Here is a 25,599-nt window from a genome sequence, read left to right as displayed (position 1 = left end):
TTGAATAAATATTGCCACTTTTCCCGTTAAATCCAAATGAGACAGAAATCGCCAACACTGGATGCTCAGAAAGAGCGTCCCGCTTGCTCCCACCGAAGGGCACCAGCTCTGGCTGAAGGCTGGCGCCTCTCCCGAGGGCTCTGCCTGGATGCTACTCCTTTAAGTGAGACTTCCCGGTGAGGCGGGCAGATTTCCGCATGCAGCTTCCTGGAGACCACCTTCAATAAACAATAAACTTTGCAGCCAAATCACTGACAATAAGCCCCACGTGGCCCCAACAAAAAGCAATTATAAGCACTGACAATGGCCAGGGCATTTCCAACGGGAATGCGAGTCTGCGATAAACACGGGGGAAGCACGTTACCCACGCACCTGAACAAACTGAACTGATTTTTTAAACATTGTTGCTACCCTCTTATCATAATGGGAAATAATTACTTCCAAATTCGGCACTATTTTTTAAAAATTGTTGTCTAGGAGGAAAGCAGTCAGACCTTTCTTAAAGTACCACCACTTAGATAGCGTTGCAGAGGCCAAGTGATTCCAGTGTTCCTCACCCTGGTCTCTGAGGGCCATGGGTGCATTCGAATGCCCTGCAGCTGCCTCCCCTCCAGTCTGGGGGATGCCCCTACTCAGGAGCCAGAGCCCAGATTCCACCAGGAGGTGACAGACCACACAGTCACTTCCCCAGGGCACTTGAGCAGGGGCTGGGCTCAGTCTGCTCCTCAGCAATGGACTTGGCATTGGAAGCTGGGTGTCAGGCAGTGGGGACAGTGTAGGCCCTGCCTGCAAGAGTAGCAGTACTTATGTCACCATCAAGGCACAGTCAGACCACTACAAGGACAGAGGACAAACTACTTGCCCTTAACTTGTCACTCATTAAAAGCACGATTTTTTTCCCCTTTAAAAATAGGGACTAAAAGTGATTTTTGTTAAAATCCGTGACTTCACTTGGGCCTACAAATGCCCACTAGGCAAGTAAAAATAGAACAAAACTCAGTCAAATTCTTCTCAATTCTGCATACAGCCATGTTTGTCATTTAGGGATGCCTGGCTAAAAGCTGGGAAGACAGAGTTTACTAGCCCTACATTTACCTACCCTATCTCATCACCCTTCAAGCCTGAGGACACCAGGATAAAAGACTTGCAGGGACAGTCAGCTCTGCCCAGTCTTCACTGTCCTAAACCTGCGGTCACCTTGGATTCCAGAGAGTCTCACGTGACTAAGATTACTCTGAGCATGCAGGTTCCTCTGAGCTAGGGAACCGAGACTGAGATCACCATCGGCCAGACCCTCGGCCAGTAGCACCACATAAAATCGGACCCTGGCCCTTTGTGGGTGGCCAGTCTGTTCCTCTTCATCGGAATGTGACCCTTCCAGCTACTGCCGCTGGAGGCCTTTCCTTCTCTCACCTTCCAATGAAAGCTTCTGCCTGTACACTCAAACTGTTGCTTCAGTTTTAATTTCCATTATCACTAAAGCAAGGACCCACACCAGCCAGGGATGCTCGCAGAGGAAGCGGGGCAGGCAGATGGCAGCACTGGGGACGCCAAGTGTGGCACCTACCTCAACACCAGAGGCAGCAATGGTGTCCTTAGGAGAAGTGTTGGTGCTGTAATTTGCGGTGGTTTCTGGTTCCCTGATCCTTCCAGATTGCTCTGAGATACTTCTAAGTTGACTCTAGATCCTTTTAATAAATCCATTTTCTGCCTAACTCAGTCATCAGTGGGTCTTATTCCGTGGGGTGGATTCATGTATACACAGTAGACAGCATGAGTGAACACCGAAGTGGTCAGGAAACCAAGCCATGTGCACAGATGAGTGTGAGTGTGAGGACCAAAAGGCTTCTCTCACACTGGGAAACACTGTGCCCTAGTTCAAAGCCCTGCACCAGGTGGCCCCTGTCTCCCTCCAGGACCTTAGCTCATTCTACTCTTCTCATCTCCTCCCAATCTGAGGTCACACTTTCTCTTCCCCACCAGGCTGTTTTCTGCCTCAGGACCTTTGTACTTGCTACTCCTCTCAAAAACTCTTCTCCAACTCTTCACATAGCAGCAGCATCCTTTTCCTCTTGCAGCCTCAGCTCACAAGCAGCCCTCCCTGCCAGGCCGTCTGAAGGACCATGCCCCTCAAATCCCTCACCTCATTCTGTCATGACACAGTGTGGATTTCCTTTCTCGCACTTATTGCATCCTGTAATTCACTCATTTCATTATTAAGAACAACAGTAACACCATTGACTGAGGGCTTGCCATACGCCAGATGTTAGGGTAAGCTCATTTAATTATATATAAAGTACCTGGGAGACAGGTACTTTTATTATCCCTAGTTTATAGACAAGGGTAACAGGCACAGAAGGGATGAGGAAGTTGTCCCACGAGCCAGGCGATACCCTCAGGGCTGGGCTGGTGTCCATCTCTTCCTCCTAGCACCCACACACCCTCCTCAGGGGAAGAAATGCAGCCTGAAAGTTGCAAAGGTACAACCAGCCTTTCCCGTTCAACCGAAATGATCCAGCCCCCTGGTCAGAACACCAGGCATGCAAAAGAACCTGGGAGAAGCTCATAGGCCAGGGGCACGGGGACCTGCCTGCCAAGTCCCAAGGCCTTGGAGCATTGGGGACACAGGGGAAGAAGCTGGGGACAATTCTCAGGATCTCACCAGAGGAGCTGCCAGGCTAAGGGGAGGGGCCGGAGCCCAGACAAGAAGCCCGGAAAAGCACAGCTGATTTGGGAAGCAGGGGACAGTCAAAGGACCCACAGAAAGGACAAGACAGAAAGCCTAGGAGGTGAGCATTTGGAGCCAAGGCAGGAATGCCAGCTCTATCCTAGAGGAAATGGGGAACCAGAGCAGGCTTTTCAGCAAGAACAGCTGCATAACCAGACATAAATTATTTTTGTCAAGAAGAATGGCTGTGGCTGTACAATAACTGGTGAGGTGTTTCGATATCATCTCCTTACAAATACACAGTTATAATAAGAACAACAAGCATGTTCCACTTCCATGCATCTCACAGAAATGTGCTCCTTGCTGTGTAAGCAGTGAAGTGGGTGTGCCCTCCCGAGCGTCATGTGGATAACTGAGGGGAGAGCTCCCACCACCTTTGCCCAGATCACCCATGTGACAGTGGGCACCACACTTCTGGGTTTGTCGTCATCGAAATAAGAGGCTGATTTGTATTTTAGGAAGAATGGGTGTGGTTTGGACACAAAAGCCCGCCTGGGTTGAATGAGCACTGGGCTACAGGAGGAGGCCCAGGCACGACACCCTGAGGCCAGAACACATATAGTACCAGATGCCCTAGGAAACATCATGTCAAATGTCCAGCCACGCAGATCTGGAAACACCAGGACAGTCAAGGAGATGGCGCAGCATCCTGAAAGGAGACTGGAAACAAGTAAAGGCAATGTAGTACGCCAGTCAGGGCCAGGAATTCTACACCAGACAACCTGGGTCAATCCCACTGCTGTCACTTCCTGTGGCCTCTAGCATTTAACTTCTCTGTGCCTCATTTCTTCATCTGCTAAATGGAGATAAGAGCACCCACTGCTAAAGGTGATTGTGAGCATCAAATAAGTTGATGTGTGTGTGCGTGCATGTGTGTGTGTGCGAGAGAGAGAGAGAGAGAGAGGGACTAAGAACAATCCCTAGGACATAGTAAATAACAATAACAGTTTCCTAGAGACTGGATAAATTTTACAGTGGAACCATGGACAATAAGCCCTAGACACCACAATGAAGGCCACTAAGGAGTGCTGATACTGAGAATTCTGATAGGAATGCAAATCTGTGCAAGTAGCTATTGCTGGATATTAATATACATAATGTTTTATATATAATAATGATACATAACATTAATATGCATATTTTAAATACAAGATATATAACATTATATAATTTAGAAGTAGTGATATTATTATCACCTGCTTTAAACCAATTTAATAATTTGTCAAAAAAAAATGAGGGCTCTGAGGAGGGCAGCTCCAAAAGCAGGTGCCTGGGGAGTGCATGTCGGTGATTTCCAACCACCTGAAGGCACACTGTTGGGGTCCCCAGCATGGACCCAAAGCCAGTTTGTTGGCCCAGAGTCTGGGCTTCACCATGTATGAGCTGAAGAAGACTTGGGAAAGTCACTCAGCCTGTGGAACCTTGATTTCCTCCTCTCTACGAAGTTGACAACAACATTGTCCCTTTCATATTTTGTGTCAAGCACTCAGGCTCCATCTTACATGTATTTTTCACAGAAATCTCCCCAACACCCCTATGAATCACATACAATCGTGATATCTATTTTACAAATGAGAAGACCTGAGGCTCCGAGATGTTAAAAGCCACCAACGGGCACACAACTACACTGACATGCAGGGAAACTGACCAAGCCAGCCCTCAGCTCTGCAGACATGCGCAGTGTGAGGAGGACACAGCGTGGCCCCTCTACAGGATGAGAGAGCGAGCAGCATGCATGAGGGAATTACTCCCAAGGAAAGGCACATTGCCCAGCTGCAGACCCTCATGGCTCCTGTAGGCAATGAAGGAAAACACTCTGTTTGGAGCACCCACTACAACACAGGCACAGTGTTGAGTATCCTACCACGTGGTCACCTTGTCGTCACCACCACCACCCTGTGGGGGAAGGACTGACAGACAGAGGATGGGTTCCTGGCCCGAAATCACAGAGCTTATTAGCAGCAGCACCTAGACACACATCTTACTTCCACTGAGGCCTGGAGACTGGCTCTGAAAGCACCCCGTAGTGTCCTTCAGGCTCTGCTCTCCCCTCATTACCTCCCACTGTGAAAGCACCGTCATGACAACAATGGTGCCAGCTACAATTACTGCAGACCACGATTTGCATCCTAAATCTGCATTGTGCTGGGGTTCCACTTGAGCCCTGTAATCAATTTAGCCTCTGCTCAAATCTTCTTCTTTTTTTTTTTTTTTTGGTACCAGGGATCGAACTCAGGACCTTGCCCTTACAAGGCAGGCACCGGAACCACTGAGCTAAATCCCCAGCCCCTCTGCTCAAATCTTGCTTGAAATGGAGACATATTTGAAGAAGCGTGACATAACAATAGAAAATGTGTCTTGGCCCCCAGCAAACTGCCATTTGAAAAAGAAAAAGGAAAAAAACAAAAGGAAAGAGAGTCCAAGAAATGGCCACGGCTAAGAAGGATTCAATACATTTAAAATGTGGCCGTACTTCATACGTCTTACTGCCAGGAAGCTCTGATTTGAGCAAGTTATATTCCCACCATCTCCGAACCACTGGTGATACAGGCAAGATTTTCCCATCGGGTGCCATGGGACAGTCCCATAGGATGTACGAGCCACCCAGGGGACAGTCGTGCCTGTACCACCGGAGGTTCAAGTTGGCAGGAACATGTTAAACCCCAAAATGGCTATATTCTCCTGTGGCACAACCACAAAAACAGCAGCCAGGACTGGAGCCGGGCAGGAAATGCATTACATAACGCATGGGTTCAGCGAGGAAGCGAAGTAGACATCCATTCTTCATTATTATGAACACTTTCTCACAAACTGTCCATGAGCCACATGTCAGTGCACAGATGGCACCCCAAGGTCAGCAAAAGGCCTACTGTGTGTGCACTGAGAAAAGGGACATCCTCTGCATTACAGAGCTCCAGGAAGACCTGCCCAGGCACAAAGAATGCTGGAAAGCCAGCATTGAGGGCTCTGGGGTGTGAGAGGAGGTCACAGCAAGGGGGTGGGGGGACACCAGAGCTTTAATCCTACTGGTAGCCTCTTTCATTGTGTCCAAGTCATAGTTTTGTGCTAATAATTTCTCTCCCAAGTGGCTAGAATCACAAGTACTAAGCGAAATTCACCCCAGTCCTACTTCCTTTATTAGCAAAAGAGGACAAATCATGTGTCAGTTTCCATCACCCCAAGTCCTGACCAACGAGCTTCAGAGAAAAGCCCTACTGAGCCAACAGTATCTGAAGCTGAATGTAGGCTACCCCCAAAGCGGAACGTTTCTCAAACCCTGAGGTGTACAAATTGCCTGGAATCTTTGTGAACTGCAGACCCTGCCCTGAGATTCTGCATCTCTAGTCTGGGTGCTGTTGCTAATGCCCAGACCACATTTGGAGAACCTGACTAGGAGACATGCAGGGGCTTAAGTAGACCAAAAAAATGTCATGGTGACAAATGGTGCTATCCTAAGAGAGGAGTAAAATCAAGCACCATGCATCCTTAAAGTTCCCAGCTCTGTCAAGGCCTCAGCACATCTGAGCTACTGCACTCACAGTTCACTGCAGGACTTTTCTAGAACTAGGAAAACCTTGTTTAGATGCGCTTAACTTCTTCCCTTGACCGAAGTTTCTGGACTAGCTGTGGATCCTCTGAGGTACAAAGAACCTGAAGCCTCCAAGGACAACACACCAAACCTCTGGCCTTCATCTGCCTGGGTCCTCATCCAAGTCACGGACTCTCCTCCTGCTGTCCTTGTGGGCCACCCCCTGCGGGCACAGCCACCTTCCTGAGGCCATCAGTGGCTGGGGTCCCCTGGGACCTGAGCACTGCCTCATCTCATAGGCTGCAACTTCCCCAGCTGACAGGCGTCTTAAAAATCATCCAACTAATCCCAAGCATCTTGTTTTTAACGGCAGTCAGCCACCCTGTTTCATTACATAACAGCAGTGAAAGCATCCCCTCTCCACGGCACTGGAAGCTCTGCCAGGCCAGCAGAAAGGAGCCCAGTGCTATGGGCAGCAAGAGCAGGGTGAAAGTGTTTAAATAAACCCACCTGACAACAGGTGAAAATGTTTGTAACCCCTCCTACTGCTAAACCAGAGAGTTTAGAGATTGGGCTCTTCTTAGAACTAAAGCCGGTGTGAAGACTAAGAAACAGAAGACAACTTAGGGAAGTGGTGGTGAGCCTATGGCATGCGTGTTGCAGCATGGTAGTTGTACCACTGAAGGCTCTGAAAGGTTCGCCATCATTGGCTTAGGGAAACACACGAAGAGCCGACTTTGTGTTTCTTCTGGTAACGTGAATGTCAGTATCAATTGTTTAATTTTTTTTTTTAACCAGAACTACTAAAACAAATTAATTGACACCTGGATTGTCTTTTTTATGGCCCCACAATAAGGATTTTCCTTCTTTTTTAAAAAAAAAAACAGGGTCTCACTATGTAGCCCAGGCTGACCTTGAGTTTGAGCTGATCCTCCTGCCTCAGCCTCCCGAGTGCTGGGATTACAGGTGTGCACCACCACGCCCGGCCTTCCTACTCTTATCCACTACTCTTTTTAAAACATTTACCTTTGAGTCAGTAGCAAGACTATTTCTTACTGCACTCAAAAAGTTTGAAGCTATGAAACAACATAAAAATTACACTTAAGGGGTATAATAGGCAACTTTAATCGTGAAGCCAAAACCCTAAAATAGAAATAGAAGGCAGGTGGATAAGAGGGGGGAAAGAGCCTGTCTTCAAACAGAGAGACAGCTGGGGGACCAGGCCCACGGGAGGGAATGTTCCGAACCGGGACATCAGGGTGACAAATGTAGCAAGATGGAGAAGTCACTTCCTGAGCTGCAGGTGTCGAGAGCGAAGGAAGAGTGAATTGAGGACAAGTATTTTTGTGGCAGATATGCTGGGCCCCTTAGTCACTCTGGATAATGAGATGAGCACATTTTTAAAAAGGAAAACAAAAAAAGCATGAAATCAAGACTGAAAGAACAGGCAGCAGGAGGCTTCATTATGTTTCCAGAACAGCAAATCCAGTCCCTTTGTACCAGTTCTGTACACTTGAAAAGGCTATTCCAGTCTAAACTTCAAGCCTTTTTTCCTTCTTGAGAAGTTTGGGAAATTGCTTGTGAACTTATTGATGCTTGGCACAGGTTCTTTCCCCCACTGCCCAAAAAACATGTTCGATTTTAACCACATGAATTCCATGATGGGAAACATACTGTGAGGCAGAAGGCATTTTTTTAAAACCCAAGAATCTTTTTGGAGACAGGGTCTTGCTATGCAGTTTAGGCTGGCCTTGAACTCACTATGTAGCCTGGGCTGGCCTATAAACTTGAGGGATTCTCCTGCCTCAGCTCCTGAGTACTGAGACTACAGGCATGTGCCACCACAACAGATAAAACCCAAGAATCTTTTTGACCCACAAATCCCTAACACAAATTTGCAATCTGTAACCCTCTGGGTCTCAATAACAAATTAAGCCAAGAGGAGAATACCTAGACTTCCATATTGGGTATCTTTCTTTAATTTTCCTAAAATGATATTATTCCTAAAATGGAATTAGGAAATGGAATTTAGGAATTCCTAAAATTTTCCTAAAATGATGTTAAAGTATTATAATAAAAAACCCACAAAACACCAAGTGTGATGGTGTGCACCTGTATTCCCATGCTGAATCAGGAGGACAAAGCAGGAGCATCGTAAGTTTAAGCCCAGTCTCAGCATCTTAGTAAGATTCTATCTCAAAATAAAATAAGGGCTGGTGATATAGCTCAGTGAGAAGGCCCTGATTCAATTTCCAGTACTGAAAAAAAGGAAAGAAGGGAGGGAGGGGGGAAGAAAGGAAAACAAAGCTAGCTAGCTATAAAAACAATGTGGGAATACTACTACTACTTATCCATGACAGTCGTTTTAGAGTCATGGCCTCCCTCTTGGCTAAGGACATAGTATCCACACTTGCTAAGGTACTTCCCACTCTCTCAAATACCCAAGTAAGATTTATGGGATTTCTGCTGCTGCTAGAAAACAAAGACAAAATTCCTCTAAGTTCACCTTACCAAGTTCTCACACATGAAACTCCTCCACAAACAGATGCCATATTTTAAAATTCCATCTTAAGTAAACCGTGGGACTGAGGCCAGACTTAGATTCATTCCTCTGACTTAGACTCATTCCTCTTACCCATCAGAGATGATTTTATTCCTAGGTCTTAAATGTAAGACTTCTCTTCAAAACTGTAGTTCAAATATTTGTCTTACATCAGTTTTCTTCCCTTAAATATAAAGATGATCTATGCGCTCTGTAGAAACTTGGGAAAGTCAAAACAAAATGAAGAAAAAAAATGTCATTTATAACCTCATCTACAGGGATGAAACCATTATTATTATTATTTCACATATTTTCTTTCAATTGTTTCAATGATTCTTTCCATAGCCAGGATGATTACTGTATATATTTAATTTTGTTTCTTGCTTTTAAAACATAACAATAAACATTTTCCATGAACCAACACTCTTCTTTAACGTCCCTTTGTGGCCCATAATATTCACCATCTGGACAAACCACAATTTACACCAACTGCCTCACATTATTGGATATTTAGACATTTTCCACTTTTCTTATCATAACTGCTGCTGACACAAAACATAGTGACTAGAAAAAGTCACTTCTTGTAAGTGAAACTATTGGGTCAATACAATGAATGTGTTTATGGTTCTTGGCAAAAATAGTCAAACTGCTTTCCCAAAAGATGCCCAAGTAGCACTAACACCAAATGCTCATGACAGTCCCTCCCCTACAGCACTCTCATCAGCATCTCAAATGCTCACTTTTTTAAATGCCAACTAACAAATCAGGTGTAGTGGTTCACATCTGTAATCCCAGCACTCTATGAGGCTGAGGCAGGAAGATTACAGATTTGAACCCAGGCTGGGCAAGCTTAGTGACTCAATGAGATGCTGTCTCAAAATAAAAAATAAAAAAAGGTCTAAGGATGTAGCTCAGCGAGAAGCCCTGAGTTCAAGCCCAAGCAGGGGGAAAGGAGAGCTGATTAATTCTGCAGGTGAAAAGTGACACTTCAAAATAAATCTCCAGTCTTTAGACTGACCTGCTGAGGTCAATGATTTCGAGGGTCACCTCAATATTAAAACAATCTATTTTGATCCATCAAAACAAGATGCTAATTTTTCCACATCAAAACCACAAACACGACAGGAATGCAGTCATTTGTTGGATGCTTTCACTGGGCAACTGAGGTGCTGAGGCTAAGAAGCCAAGAATAATCAGTTTAGTACCAGTCTGCCACAGCACAGAGAGGTAAGCAAAATAAACTCAGCTCAGAACCAACTGCTCAACTGTAAGTCAACACCTATCAGAACGAATACAAAGAATGTTGAAGAATATATCCAGACTCCATTTAAAGTTCATTCAACTGCTTTTTCCAAAGAAGTGTTCTTACCTCCCTCTAAGCTGATACATACTCCCACGCGCATCCGCTATGTCTTTCTTACTTAATAGTGAACATATGCAAAAACCAAATGGCCCAGACTCAGTCTCTCATAATCCAGGGTCTAAATTTATCACTTTATAAAATGGAAAAAACATTAGGAAAAAGGAAAGTCTTTCTAGTACACTAGAAATGTTTTAGGATATCTTCCCCATGTTCCCTTCCCAGGTAATTTACCCCACTTCCCAAACCATGGTGCCCACAGCTCCTGCTGAAGGTAGGAGATAAAGCGGCAGGAGTGGGGGAGGAAAGGATTTACTGAGAGCTAGGCATGCCACAGACCAGATGCTGAGCACTTGATATAAATTATCTAATTTAGTCTTTACAAGAAGCCCGTGATCTAGACACATTTCAGATGGGGAGTCTCAATCTTGGAGAGGTTGACAACATGCCCAAGCTGGTGAATGGCAGATCCATCATCATGAATCTCTGGCCACAGACAACGGGGCCAGAGGGCAGGGAAGCCCCTTGAGGAGCAGTCTAGAAGCCTGCCCATCACTGGTGAAGTCAAGTGCAAGAGAGATGAGCTAATGCCATCAGTTTCCTTGGGGACTTTGGGATGGGACAAAGGAGACCAGCTTGGGAACTGTGGGAGACAGATATGCTGAAAGTTTGGGCCAATTTGGTTCCAAACTGGCAGCACAACAAGCCCAAACTGCCACACACCAGGAGACACTGGGAGCATGACCTACAGATCCATAGAAAATGAAAGCAGACAGAGAAATGAAATGAAAACAGCCCACAGAGAGGAATCCTGGCTCCTGCAACTGCTTATTTATTGTCTGATCAAACAGCCACTTTCTTGAGGTAACGGAGCAAGTGGCTTTTCTTTGCCAAGAGCTCTGTCTAAAATGCCCACCAGGGAATCTGTGGGGAGCCCACTCGGGGACAGGAGTCCTCAGCTCTCCTGTGCAGGTCAAGCCGCCCTCTCAATAGCAATGCAACCCATGAGCCTCTATCTGCAATGCAAGCAGCTGACCTGCCTGAGGACTTTTCCCTGCCCCAGAGACATTTAACCTAAAACAAATCAAGTCTGCAGACCTAAATTACCAGTTCATAAGAAAAAACAGGACAGAGAAACACATTAAATGACATAAGGAAGCAGCCAGATACATGCAAATAATGAGGCACATCCCATAAGCAACTGGCCTGGCCTTTTCAAAAAGTTTTAATACACTATATGCTCTTTTGAAAAAAGGGGCGGGAAAAGCATTGGAGAATAAAAATGACTTAAGAAACATAATAACAAACTGAAATTATGGTCCTCAATTAGATAAAAAACAAACAATAAATCCAGCCAGAAGCAACATGTGATTCGTTAATGCTTTGAGGGGAAAAACCAGCCATAAAAAATAACTAAGATAGGGCTGGGGATTTAGCTGAGTGGTTTCGCTGCCTGCTGTGCAAGCTCAAGGACCCAAGTTCGATCCCCGGTACCAAAAAATAAAAATAAAAATAAATAACTAAGATATATAAACACAGGCTGGATACTAGGAAATGAAATCATTGGTCACTTTCTTAGGTTGGATAATGATGCGACAACGCAGGAAAACATGGGACATATATACTGGCGTGTTCGAAATAGTCATGGTATCTGCAGTTGCGTTACTCTGAAACGGCTTAGTACAATGAAGCCAAACCATAAATATAACTAGAGACAAATAATAACTAAAGCAAATGTTAGCAATTATTGATTCTAGGTGGTGGGTGTTCCCTGCACTTATCTTTCAACTTTTCCACGTTTGGCGTGTTTGGGAATAAACAGCACACACAGGAGAAAAAAAAAATGGAAACTCCTTAGGAAGATATAAGTGAAACCCAACATCTCCCAGTAAAACACACTCAGTACCTCCCCCCGCCAACTGCTAGAACAAAGCTGTGTACACGACTTCACTTTAGCCCCACTTGAAGCTGTTGCTTGGTTTTGGGGGGCACACTGCACAAATCGCCCCCGAGATGGTCCTGAGTCACCATTACCCCAAGAGGGCGAGCAGAGGGAAACACTCCCACCGCATCTAACACATGCACTGAATCATAAGTTTTCTCCCCATTCCTTTTTTAATGAAGTTTAGCTGAACCTGCATAAATTCAATGCATATCTGATACAACACCACTGTATTTCCCTTAAATCAGAGCTGTGTTTTTAAATGAATCCTCATCTGCCTATAAAAAAGGGACCAGCCTCACTGCCCATTTTTTCTGAATGGGATGCTGGATCACATCAGCCTGAGGATAAAGAGAACCCCGCAGGTTAGCAGTATTCTGCTGCACAGGACGCATCTTCAGCCTGGGGCGCGTCAGCCGAGGGCCCAGGCACAGGTGGTAACACGTCGCTGCCGCAGCATCTGATGCAAGCACTTCATTACCAGCCTCACCTGGAATCTGCAGTAACAGTCACGCACAAAAGTGCTTGCCCCGCATTTGTGTTCACTGATACCTCCAGGGCTGGATGGCACCAGGAGAGAGCCGGTTGGAGGACGACAAATGAGGGTGGCCCAAAACTCGCGCAAGAGAAGAATTTTCACCATCCTGCTTCTAGCAGGCAGCCCGCTGAAAAATGGGCCCTGTGCAATCAGATTGTGCTGAGCATTTGCTTTTACAGCATATTTATTTCAATTACTGAAGAAGGCTAAGTTTGCGAGACAGTTTATTTCAGTAATAGAAAATGTTTTAAGTATAAGTCAGTGGTAAGTCAAACATGCGTGCTAAACATAGATGAGAGAAGCCAACAATACCTAATATTCATGAGGCACCTGGTTCCTAAATGTTATGTATTAAGTATGCATGAGACTTAGGAGAACTAAATATACGGAGGCATGAAATATATATGAGCCCTGAATATACATGAGGCCCTCACTTGGCTACCCATTGGAGACACCCATTCCAGCACCATGTGTCTTCTGCTCACAAAACAAAACAGAAATTAGGCAGCCGCTCACTCAGCTAATTGGCAAAAAGCAGCTGCTTGTCCCTGAGTGTCTCTGATAAAAGTGTGGGTCACTGGCCCAGGGCACCTTCTCTCTGTTGGCTTCTTGCTCAAACTTCAACTCTGGTTCGTGTGACCACAGCATCTGTGGTTAATGCAGGAAAGGGAGAGATGGGACATATGGACATTCCAAAGCCCAGGATTCAGGTGGCATGGTCCTCCCTGAGGGGTCCTACTTACCCTGTCTTCCCCCCAGCTGCTATCTGTGTGCTGACTGATTTAATGAATAGTGTAATTTGGGCATTCCATGGGGGTTCCAACTGATTTTTGAGACAGGGTTTCCCTATGTAGTTCAGGCTGGCCTTGAACACCTGTGTAACCCAGGCTACCCTCCAACTTGCAGCAATCCTCCTGCCTCACCCTCCTGAAGGCTGGGCTACAGGTGTGTACCACCACACCCAGCATTAGGGAATTCCAGCTGAGAGTCAATGAGTCATACCCAGTCTAATCCACCAAATGGGCCACAGTGACTAGGAAGAGGAAGACATTGACAGAAAGCAGCAGGTAAGTCTACAGCAGAAACTTCACAAGCTCTCAGCCCTGGCTTCTGACGCTGAAGCAGAAAACAGAGCAAATAACCTAATGTGGAGGAAAGAAATAAGGGAGACCTTTCACCTTCCAAAAAGAAAGTTTCTAAATTGACGTATCCCTCAGTTCTCAATATTGCTGTCCCCTCCCATGCTTTCATAGGAGGTAGCAAGACCACTGCCATACTATTGTTTGCGTTTTAAAGGCTAAATTTTCTTAAAATGAAAAATATAAAGTTCCATGAAAAGGGCCAGAGATGTAGCTCAGTGGCACCATGCCTGCCTGGCAAGCACAAGGTCCTGAGTTTGATCCCTGGTACAAAAAAAAAAAAAAAAGAACTCAAAAAGTTCCATGAAAAGTCTTATATATATATATATATATATATATATATATATATATATATATATGAAAAACCACAAAGCAATGACTAACTTGCAAACCAAGTTCTATTTAAGACACCTGACTAAAATAAAATTAAATAAATAAAACCCCTGGACCAGTGATTTAGCTCAGTGGCCCCACACCTGCCTTGCATGCTCAAGGTCCTGAGTTTGATCCCTGGTACCAATAAATAAATAAATACCCTGACTAAACTGGGCATGGTGGCACTCACTGGTAATCCTAGCACTCAGGAGGCTGAGGCAGAAGGATTGCAAGTTTGAAGCTGGCCTGGGCTGCACAGCAAGTTCAAGGCTAGCTGAGGCAACATAGGGAGACCCTGACTCAAAAAATGAAAAAACAAAAATTTCTGACTAAACTTTAATACTTCTCAGTGTTCTAGAAATGACCTGAAGCCTTTTCAGAACATGATTTTTCAAGACCTACTATTATTTTGGTTTATCCAAAGAACCATTATGTTTTTTGGGGGGGTTTTTTTGGTACTGGGGATTGAACTCAGGTCCTTGTGCTTGCAAGGCATATGGCGGAACCACTGAGCTAAATCCCCAGCCCCACCATTATGTTTTGTGTCCATTCTTGCTGAACAGGCCTGTTAAAAAACAAAGTGAACTGCTTCCACTACAGAGAACCCAGGAGTTGGGTCCACATGAAGTCAGACCCTGGGATTACCTCTTACTACAGGAGAGATAGGAAGACGTTTTGTTATTTTGGATTTGGAACGTTCCCCAAAGGCTAGTACAGTGAAAGCTTGGCCTCAACTGGTGGTGATATGAGAGGCTGTGAAACGTTCGGAGGCGAACACTAGTTGGGAAAGGCAGGTCACTGGGGGCTTGACTTTGAAAGGTAACTTTTGTTCCTGCACCCCTTCCTGCTTGCTAGTTGCCATGAGGTAAGCTTTTTTCTGCCATACCCTTCCGCCATGATGTTCTACCTCACCAGAGGCCTAAAAGCAATGGAACCAGAGGGCCAAGGACTAAAACGTCTCAAACGGAGACCCAAAAGAAATCTTTCTTCTTTTTAAATTGAATTTCTTGGGTGTTTTGTCATAGCAACAAGAAGCTAACTTCTCCTAAGGATGCCCCTACTCCCCATTTTACTATGGCTACCATAGGAGCAAACATGGTGGTACAATATAACCCCACTCCCTGACCACTACTGATTGGTCCAGAAGTATCCACCTGACCCAAGTGGGACCAATCAAAATCCCTCCCTAGAAATTCTGGCTCTGAGACAGTCTCTCTGCAGAGGCTGCATTTCCACTGTATGGGGAAGTGGAAGGAGTCAATCCAACAAGGAAATGTGGCCACAGAGAGGAGTCAGGAATCCTCTCGGGTTTCTGGTGCCTGGTACTACAGGCTTCTGGGCTCCACTGCATTCCATACAAGGGAATTTCTGTCTGTTGCAACTAATATTTCCTAATTAACCCTGGAGACCAAAGTAAAAGCATCTTTTACTCTGCATAATTCTGACACTAAAAGGGGACTAATTGAAGGGATAACTGCATAACATAAACAGAGGCATCTTTATAAATCCTGCCTTCGAAGGTGTAGAACATACACAACCGGGACACACGCCCACTCTGACCCCACAGATCTTGAATATAGCCAGAAAAAGAAATTGCCTTAAATCTAAAAATAAGCTTCAGTGTGTCTGGCATATTTTTGGTGTCAGAGGCGGCAGATGACATGGACTTTTTTTCACAGGGGTCAGCGTCTCTACATCCAGGCTGGTCCTCTACTGCCTGAAGGGAAATGAGGCCAGCAGGGCTAAGTGGAACCTGGGGGTCCGTATTTCCTTTGTAAGGAGGCGTTTGACCTCAGAAAGTTATCTATCATCTAGCACTCGGGGAGCCTGAGGCAGGAGGAGCACAAGTTCAAGCCCAACTTGAGCAACTTAGTAATTTAGCAAGACCTTGTCTCAAAAATGAAAAATTTTAAAAAGGTCTGTAGCTCAGTGTGAAGACCCAAGGTTATCCCCAGTACTGAAGAAACAAAAAGCATCTGTTAAATACACAGCTTTTGAAAACAGTCATTTCAGATATACAGCAAACCTCTCTGTAAGGAACTAATATTTTCTGCACACACCTACAGGCCAGGCATTACTCAGGTCCCTTTACACGTATCAGTACTAAGTCTCGCCTCCAAGATGCTCACTTTATTACGTCCGCCACCACTGCAGAGAAGGTACCTGGTGCTCTGAAATGTGACTGACTGATCCCTAGTCTAGCACTCTGACCCCACAGCAGCCTTTTCATTACCAAAGCTTTTGTCACCATGGCCAAAGACTGGTGACTGAACTCAGTGTCTGGAGACCGTCCAGGGGCAGCAGACAGTAACACCGTTGACCCCAGATGTGAGTGGAGTTGTCTGGACTATGGGGGTGGGGGTGTGATGAAGAATGTGCCACAGCTTGCTCTGCATCCAGACCTGGTCAGTTCCCAGATGCCTGGCACAACACATACTCAGTGAGGCACCCTATGTGTGCTAAAATACTGACCTTTCTTGTTTTGAGGCAGTCTTGCTAAATTGCCTATGTAATCTTAAATCCATGATCCTCTGCCTCAGCCTCCAGAGCAGCTGAGGTCACGGGGGATATAACAGGGGTTACAGGCGTCTGCCACTTTGCATAGTGACCCTGAACTTTAAAAAATAAGCTTCCTCTTGGCTGTAGAAGATTCTGGTTATGGAAGGAGATCTTTTTAAATTATTATAAATTCCTTACTTTTGCTAATTATAAATGCAATAAATACTCTCTGTGGGAAATTCAGACATTACAAAAAGTATGTAGCTAACACAAGAGTTCCTGAATATCTCACCGACCTTAGACTGTCAGCCAAGGGTGATATTCTCCCAGACCTTTTCTGATATACAAATTAATATCTTCCCAAAAGGGGGGATTAATTTTTTCTTTAGTATTGCTTTGAATCTATACATGTTTCACATTATATGCTTTGGCATTACTTGCACTTCTTACATCGACCCAGGTCAGTGGTGGCGAACCTATGGCACACATGCCACAGTGGGCTGTTTGTTATCACTGAAAGCTCTAAATGGTTCACCATCACTGACCTAGGTTGTTCAGACCCAAACTCCGAAGCCCGATTACCTGGGTTCAAACATTAGACCCACTGCTTACTTGGTATGGAACCTTAGGGGAGATTCTAGTCTCACTTTTCTGATCTGGAAACCAGAATAACAATAGTAAATACTAAATAAGGCTTCAGGGGGAGGTGATAGCTCAAAAGAACTAGGAATAGTAGCCACCATGCTACCTGAGCTAAATGAATGAAATATAATGCTGTTCCTATTGTGCTTGCTACTTCTGTCATGTTAAAATATTTTTAAGGGCAGGGATTTAGCTCAGTGGTTCTACCACCTGCCTCACAAGCGCAAGGACCCGAGTTTGATCCCTGGTACCAAAAAATATATATATATATTTTTAAATTATTAGAACAACTTGACTTTGTTTAGTGGTTATATGCGTTTTCTCTTTGATGGTGCTTATTTAAATCCATTAACTCTTTTCCTATTGGGTTTTTAAATTTGTGTTACTGTTTCACAAGAGTCTTTAGCATGTTAAGGAGGCTCATATGAGATGAACATTGCAAATATTTCCCACACTTCCAAATAATTTCAGAGAAGTTGCAAAACGGTGCCATTTAGAAACATGGTCTAAGTCAGGTATAGTGTTCCATGCCTGTAATCCCAGCAGTCCGGGAGGCTGAGGCAGGAGGATTACAAGTTTGAGCCTGGCCTGGGTAAATTTATGACTTAGTGAGACCCTGTCAAATAAGTAAGTGAATGAATGAACAAACAAACAAACAAATATGGGTTCTGGAATGAGGTGAGGTCAGGTTTAATACAGGCTCCACCACTTACCTGTTGTGTGACCCTGAGCAAGCTGCTCTCATCGCCATACTTCTGGGGTACTCTAAGGTCCCCATCTTTTAGGGTACAGATTCTGTGTGATCCTCTGCCCTTGAGTGCAGGTGGAGCCTGAGAACATCACTGGATATCACCTCCATGATTTTAAGATCATCAAAGGGGAGACTGGCTGGGTGGCCTAATCTAATCTGGAGAGCCCATAGAAGGAGTTCATTGCTTCCTGAACTCAGGATGATCTGAAGCATGAATGGATTTGATGTGAAAGAGATTCTCCATTGTTGGCTTTGAAGATGGAAGAGGCCACATGGCAAAGACCTGACAGGGACCTCCAGGAGAGGACAGCATCCCATGGACAGCCAGCAAGGACATGGCCACCTCCTGGCAACCACCAGGAACAGAACTCTTCCAACAGCCTGCATGAGCTGGGGAGAAGATTGTGGGCCTTAAAGAGATCAACTCTGCCCCACGCCTTGATTTCTTTCTCCTGAGACCCTAAGCAGAAAGAGAGCTCAGCTACATGGTGTCCCAACTTCTGCTCCACAGAGCCATGAGCTAAAGAATGGATATTGTTTAAACCGCTAAATTTGTAGTAATTTATGACTCAGCAGTGGAAAAGTAACACAGTAGTACGTACTATGCTTCCTATTTGGTTGCAACCAGAATAGTGAAACAAATTCTGACCAGAATCATAGGAAGAATTAAATTCATGAACCAAGGTACCACTGTATATTCTATTTTGTCGACCACAAAGTAGGAACAAAGCTCAAACTACATTCTCCTGTTATTGCTTTGGAAAGTAATAGTTGGAGAAAACTCTCTGCAGAGCCTGGTATAATTAAGTGAGCACTCGGAGTCACTCACCTGGGATTAACAGCCATTGTTGTCACTCCCATAAGTACCATTACAAAATGGGACAGCGGCATGGAGAAGGCATGGGACCTATTGTCAGAAGATGATAATGTCCCATTCCTGAACCCTCCACTCTGAGTGACACCACCAACGTGCAGCTGCATGGCCCAAGCCTGGGAAAATCACAGTACTACACTGGGATCTTCTATGTGGACCCTGAAAGCAAGAACTTCTCCCTTTCCTCTGGAAATGTCTGGCTGTTTATAGCCCTCCTGTCCTTCCGAAAAAAAAAAAAAAATGTCTACATGCAGTAGGAAAAGATGAGAAAAATCCAGAGAGTGACAAAGATGTGAAAGGGAGTATCCCTAGATACAGCTGTGCCTGAAGCCCACCCACCTCAGCTCACCATAGTCCTATGAGCCATCAATTCCCCTTTTCACTTCAGCAAGTTTTAATAGAATTTCTATCACTTGTAACCAAGTGTCCTGACTAATACACTAGGCCTCCTTTTGCTCATCTAAAAATTAAAAAGCTGGGGCTACAAGGGAATGCCCTTCTACTAAGCCCCAGAGTTTAGATATGCCTTCCCAAATGGCCTCAGTAAAAGTAAAGACTAGGCCTTAGAGGAGAAAGTCTCTGACAGTTGGTCAATATTTAATTAAGACCTCAGCTCTTGTACCTAAAATAATGCTTTGCACACAGTAGAGCCCTGCTAAGCATTAACAACAGGAGCTGTGCTCTTGAGAGCTCCACAGCTACAGTGTGAGCTCCTTCTTGGTTTGTGGTTCTCTCCCTCTCTCTCTCTCTCTCCCCAAAAGGAGCTGTACTTACAAAACATTTTCACAACAAAGGGTGGAAATTCTGAGCTCAGCACTTTCCCAGCCAGATGGGGACCAGATGTGCAGCGTGTATCTGACAGAAGGGCCACCTGGGAGCAAGATACACCCCTAGGGCCCCACCTCCCTGGCCTTCTCGCTCCTCCCTTTCTGTTCTGGTTTCACTGTGATTCATGTGTTCCCACCAAGATCCCCCAACCCAAGCCACCGCTCAGCCTCTCTCCTTGAAGGTATTGCAGCATCCAAGGGTCTGGGCGAGACAGCACAGCACCACCCTTGCCCTGAGGGCTGGGCAGTCCTGGAAGGTCAGAGACCCCAACACCTTTGTCTCCTCCATCTGCAGAAAACAGGGGCCGAATGCAAACTGCAGACAGTAGCAGTGACAACCTGGGAAAGGACCACAGCATATGGGAGGCAGGGAGGCCAGGTGAGCCACAGGTCATCAGTCCTTCTTCACCTCTCCACATCCACTCACTCCAGCAGTAAAAGGAGACCCGCAAGTGCAACGCCCAATGCTTTGGGGACCAGCACAGGTCTGCAGTGAACATTCCCAGGGAAGGCAAGCAGGGGGCTCCAACACAATTCACTCCTCAAGACTTTTCTTGCAATTATTCTGAAATCTCATCTCTTTTCCCAAACCTGCCATCCTCCCTGATCTTGCCCATACATATCTTGCCCATAATCTCCCTGTTCATGCTTCATCTGCAGAAACGTGGCTTCCTCTCTTGTCTTTTCCAAACCACTGCTCATCGTCACATTCCCAGGCCCGGGACCCTTCTGGATCCACACATGCTCTGTCCATAGGATCCTTTTTCTTTGTAAGGTAAAGAGGAATGGAATTGTAGATGCTTATAATGGTTTTCTCTGCTGCCACATAAATAAATATGGAAATTTTCCTAGCACACAGATTCTAAAACCTTCCTTTCTAAATAAAGAGAAAACAAAGTGTTCACAGGGTACCTTGCCCTAGTACAGTGTGCACAGCTCTGTCCAACAGACCTGAGAGTCAGATTTCATTAGAGAAAATGTGGCAGCCAGACAATGTCTCCAAGGTATCCATTCTGGTGTTCTGGGTCCCTCGTCCAGTTTGATTACCATCCTGGTGACTACAAAGGAGTCCTGGCTGGCAGGGAAGGTGTTTCTACTTGGTTGGACTCCCCTCTACTCCCCCAGGTCACTGAGGCTTCCTCTCCAAGGCACAGAGAGATGGATTTGGGCACAGCAGGACCTGGCAGTGGGCTGGGCCTTCCCTCTGGTGTATCTTGATGCCCGTTTGTCTAACTTTCCCAAGAAGCCCCAGGGCCAGAAGCAATCAAAGCAGGTACAAGAGACCAATTTAAACATCACAGTTGGCCTAAACACTGAATGAACTCTATTTACTCAAGCAATATTAATGACTGGGCCATTCTTGGGAGCTGGCTATGAATTTGAGGGCTACAGGAATGTGAAGTCAACATGACATTGGACTTGAACATTTAACTTATTTGCAATTAGCTGAAGGCAGCCTCCCCATCCCTGCTTCAGTGATTTACTAATTCTAAATGTTACTAGAGAGATTTGGTAAGGCTGAGGCAAACAGAGGGTCATTTAAACCAAAGATGTACCTACCTACAGGTTCCTTTGAGCCACACCTGAGCTCAAAACTTCACTTTTCCTCTTCAGAGGGAAACAGTTGAAGAGGTCTCAAAGTGGTTATCCCAGTCAGTCTAGAAAACAGGATTCCTGAGGTACAGGACTGTAAAACTGAGACAGTCCCTAGGCAAACTCAGCTGGCTTACTGCCCTGCATACACCCAACACCCTTGGTAAATGACCACTGCTGCATCAGAAAGGGAGCTACAGGGCCAGGGATTTAGCTCAGTGGTTCCGGTGCCTGTCTCGCAAGCACAAGGACCCAAGTTCGATCCCCAATACCAAAAAAAGAAAGGGAGCTACAAAGTTGACTCTAAACGTCAGCTTCCAAAGTGTATAGATGCTGGGCCAGGGACTTAGCTCAGTGGTTCCACCGCCTGCTTCGCAAGTGCAAGGACCCGAGTTCAATCTCCGGTACCAAAAAAAAAAAAAAAAAAAAAAACCAACAAAGTGTATAGATGCTGTTTGGTCAACAAAAGCTTTCAGGGTCAATGACTCTGGGAAATGCCGTGAACTCCATCAACTCTTCCAATGGTATCTTCATACACATGACCACATTCAAGGCTCTGAGAAATACTGCAGGGGTGAACATAGTTATCACAGAGGACTCAGTATGTCCCAAATTTATCTAACCACACAAGGCTTTTTTCACTTAATGTCCATCATCACCCAAGTGTACATACCTTGAGCAATGGGGATCTTATCCACAAAAACATAAACAACCTGGGGAGGTACAAGACTTGGATTCAGTAAGCCATGCACATCTACTTCAGAAGTCAACACATTGTTCTTCCTACTCAATGAAAAGTAATACTGTAACCTGACCTAAAATAGTGCTGCATTCTACATTTACTTTACTTTATTTTACTTATTTATTTTTTTGATACCGGGGATCGAACTCAGGTCCTTGTGCTTTCGGGGCAGGCGGTACATTTACTTTTAATAAGACACACAAGGAAAGTAACAAAATCTATACAAGATTTTAAATTGTGACTGGAACCAGCCAGAATAGTATTAAAAAACCAAAGACTTGGACTTGGAACCCAATCTAAAGGCAATATGTAGATTTTGTGTCAGAAGGATGTGAGAGACTCATTCATTCAGCAAATTAATTAAACCTATATATGCTAGGCATTGTACTGGGCACATGATACAGTAGAAAAGAAGATAAAGGGACAAGGTCTCTACACATCTCCCAGTTGGGGCTTCTGATCTTAAATTTCAGTAAGTACTGACTAAGCACATTGGTAAGAAATTACAGGCTATACAGGAGGGGAACAGGTTTAGGAGATGGTCGTGAAGACTTCCCAGGGAAGAAAATATCAAGGCTTAGCTCCCCGGGATGAAATGGGAGTGCGTGCTGAGCAGGGGAACACCACATGCAAAGGCTGGGGGGAAAACAGCTCAGAGCACTCTCCACAGATGCAAGGGTCCCCTCATCCTGACCTTTAAAGTCCTTTAGCACACAGTAGGACCTCCATGTCCTGTGACTATTGCCATCACTACTGCATCCAGGAAGCCCACCTAGTGGGAGAGAAGGTTCCATCTCACTCACAAAAAAGCAATATTTTGTGCTTGGGAAACTTTCATGATTCCCTTTAAAGCCTGTTTAAGCTTACAGATGTCTAGAAAACAAAGGCCCCATGAAGGCCTCAATCTACATATTAACAGACTATACCTGGAGACCTTGCGACCTTGACCCCTCTTGGCTTCTCCAATAAGATGCTACAGCCTGTGGTGTGCAAGCAGGCCAATGTCAGCGGATGCTCATGGGTTACTTAAGCCACCATCACTGGAGCACACATGACCCCTCCAGGAGGAAGCATAGTGCACGCTGGGTAGAAACTTTCATACAAAAAGCAAAGCATGACCTCCACCTCTCTGGAGGCTGGAGCGTGGTCCAGAATAGAGGCCACCCAGGGCAGACACTTACCCCTCTGAAATTCCAGGCTTTAGGCGAAGGAAACATGGGAAAGTTGTTTTGTTGATGCCGCTTAGGTCTAGAAGAGGAGAAAGGACATGTTCTTTATTCATTGATTAGATGCTCAGAAGAAATCATTGTTTTCAAATGCAGATTTATCAAAAAGAAAGGTGCCTGAAGCAACGGCCCAGGCAAACCTGCTGGCTGGAGTGTTCTGGTGTCTTCAGTAGCCATGTTCGCTCTCAACTCCTTCCCAGCCACAAGAGGAAAGCCACACGGTAGTCAGCTGACTAGTCAGGCTTTCACTCAGAAAAATAGAGAATAGTCCATTTCACTGAGGAAGAAAAAAATCTAAAACACAATTTGGATGTGGCCCAAAAAGTCAGACCAAATTCCCAGTCTTTGTCTTTTGTCCTACGTGGGCAGTTCCCAAAAGGACACCACTGGAGCACTCCCCAGTCACACGCTCCCACCAGGAGCCCCAACATCTCCACGGAGGCCACACTTGAGGTTCTTAAAGAGGTTACCAACAGGACGGGTAGCCCCTGCCCACCAAGGTGACACTGGTCTCCTCCCTGTCAACCTCTCAGCACAAATCCACCTCCCTAGAAGTGGCACAGGCAGCTTCGGGTGGGGCAGGGCAGGAGCCCCAGGCACGCCCCCTCCCGAAGAACCTTATTTCTGTCTTGCAAATGGAATCAAGTTCTGTAGCTGCCAAAATAGCAACAAGAATACCTTTCTGACATTTTTTATGAAGTGATAAATTACCCAGTACACACCCCAAATATGATGCCTGTCATCGTAGATACTCAGACCTTAAGCTGACTGAGATCATCCCTGAAAAAGGCCTATGTTGGACTCTTCCTGAGGTTTCAGTCACCAATGCACCACAACAGCATTGTTAGTTACACAATTTACATGATTGAATTATGATCACAGAGGTGAAAGCTGATTCTGGTCTCAACTGTCTAACCTCACACCCATGGTTTTTATTAGGTGTGTGACCCTGATACGAGGTTTTTACTGAGCTTTGGTTTTCTATGTGCAAACCAGGGGATATAACACCCGCTGTGTCCAAGAACAGTGCTGGGGCCAGGCCTGACACAGGGGGCTCGGCAGAGAGGCCCAGGCTGGTAGGAACCCCGCCCTGTCAGAGGGACCTGAACATCAGGCCCTCCTGCCTCCCCTCCTCCTTCACACAAGCAGCAGAGGCCAGGCCAGCACTGCAGACCAGCAGAGACCGATGGTAGCAATTCCGATCTAAGGCCTTTCCCCATCAAGCAACATGTTGGTTGGCCCAAGTTCTTTTGTAAAGAAACTGCTGTCTTCAAAAAGAAATTCCTGGCCGGGGATTTAGCTCAGTGGTTTCGCCGCCTGCTGCGCAAGCACAAGGACCCGAGTTCGATCCCCGGTACCAAAAAGAAATTCCTGGATATCAATGATACTTTCCCAATTATAACTGAGCTTTGCTTTCCTAATTATTTTATGAGCGTCCCTGCATCCAATGCAACAATATATACCAGAACATTTCAGTAAATATGCCCTTGTTTTATATGTTGCAACCACAGAAGGTCACACCTAATGTTAATTATCACAGTAAATCAGTGATTCAATTAAGCTGTACCAGGGACTAAGCCCTCATAACCTAAGCTTCTCGGTCCTTTATAAGATCGGTTATTGGATTATAATGCATAGAACAAAGCCCAGGCTTCCTTGTGGGAGGGCAGCACTTCAACAGCACCTCATACTATTAGGCCTCACAGCCAAAGAACAACCCGGGGCACTCTCCACAAATTGGATACCACCCTCTCCGCTAGGGAAACTGCCCAGTGGCAAACCAGCAAACCGGAAGATGGGCTGGCCCTAATTTTTAGCTTCTAACCCTCTCGCCTCCCCCCACCACCCACGGTCTCCACTCAAGGCGTGGTGTCTGGAGTCTAGCAGAACTAGGTCCACAGCAGCAAGCCTGGGGTGAGCACAGTATGTGTTTTGCCATCCAGTGAACACACATGTGACTCTTTCTCACAGCCCTGAGAAGAGGATTAGCGACTGTTTGCAGGGCAAACAAACCTTTAGGCTGTTTCTGCTTCAGGGCACTGTGGGGCTAAGGGCCTGATCTTCAGGGAGAACCATCTCGGGGCTGGGGCTGGGGCTGAATGTCACTAACTCCCTTTTCCTTACTGGGGGATTTAAGCAGGTTACCTACCCTCTTGTCCCTCTGGGTCTCAATTTCTTATCTGTAAAGTGGGGATACTTATCCCTTCTCGGAAAATGGAAAGATTAACTTAAGGTACTATATAAAACACGTGGCAGAGTTTGGTGCTTAATAGGTGCTGAAATTTATTATTA

At 45.5% G+C, this 25,599-nt stretch overlaps 1 protein-coding gene across 6 annotated transcripts in view; it reads right to left on the bottom strand.

Annotated features, from left to right (window-relative positions):
• Positions 1 to 25,599, bottom strand: part of Arhgef3 (Rho guanine nucleotide exchange factor 3) — a 310,353-nt gene that overhangs the window by 197,672 nt on the left and 87,082 nt on the right. For 4 of the 6 annotated variants that reach the window (XM_087181501.1, XM_013065441.3, XM_087181500.1 and 1 more), the window contains one exon: positions 23,263 to 23,329. The exons of 1 other annotated variant lie outside the window; for it this stretch is intronic. In XM_087181501.1, the coding sequence (XP_087037627.1) occupies positions 23,263 to 23,329 (67 nt within the window). Of the gene's footprint in view, positions 1 to 22,012; positions 22,053 to 23,262; positions 23,330 to 25,599 lie in introns of those variants that run through there. One more of the 6 variants, XM_087181502.1, reaches the window with a different exon arrangement.

This window comes from Heterocephalus glaber, unplaced genomic scaffold, assembly GCF_053883595.1.
Source record: "Heterocephalus glaber isolate CG9 unplaced genomic scaffold, H.glaber_assembly_v1.0 deba00001472, whole genome shotgun sequence".
In the NCBI taxonomy this organism is placed as follows: Eukaryota; Metazoa; Chordata; class Mammalia; order Rodentia; family Bathyergidae; genus Heterocephalus; species Heterocephalus glaber.
Note: the sequence above shows the minus strand (reverse complement) of the source record. Positions and strands in the feature narration are given on the sequence as shown.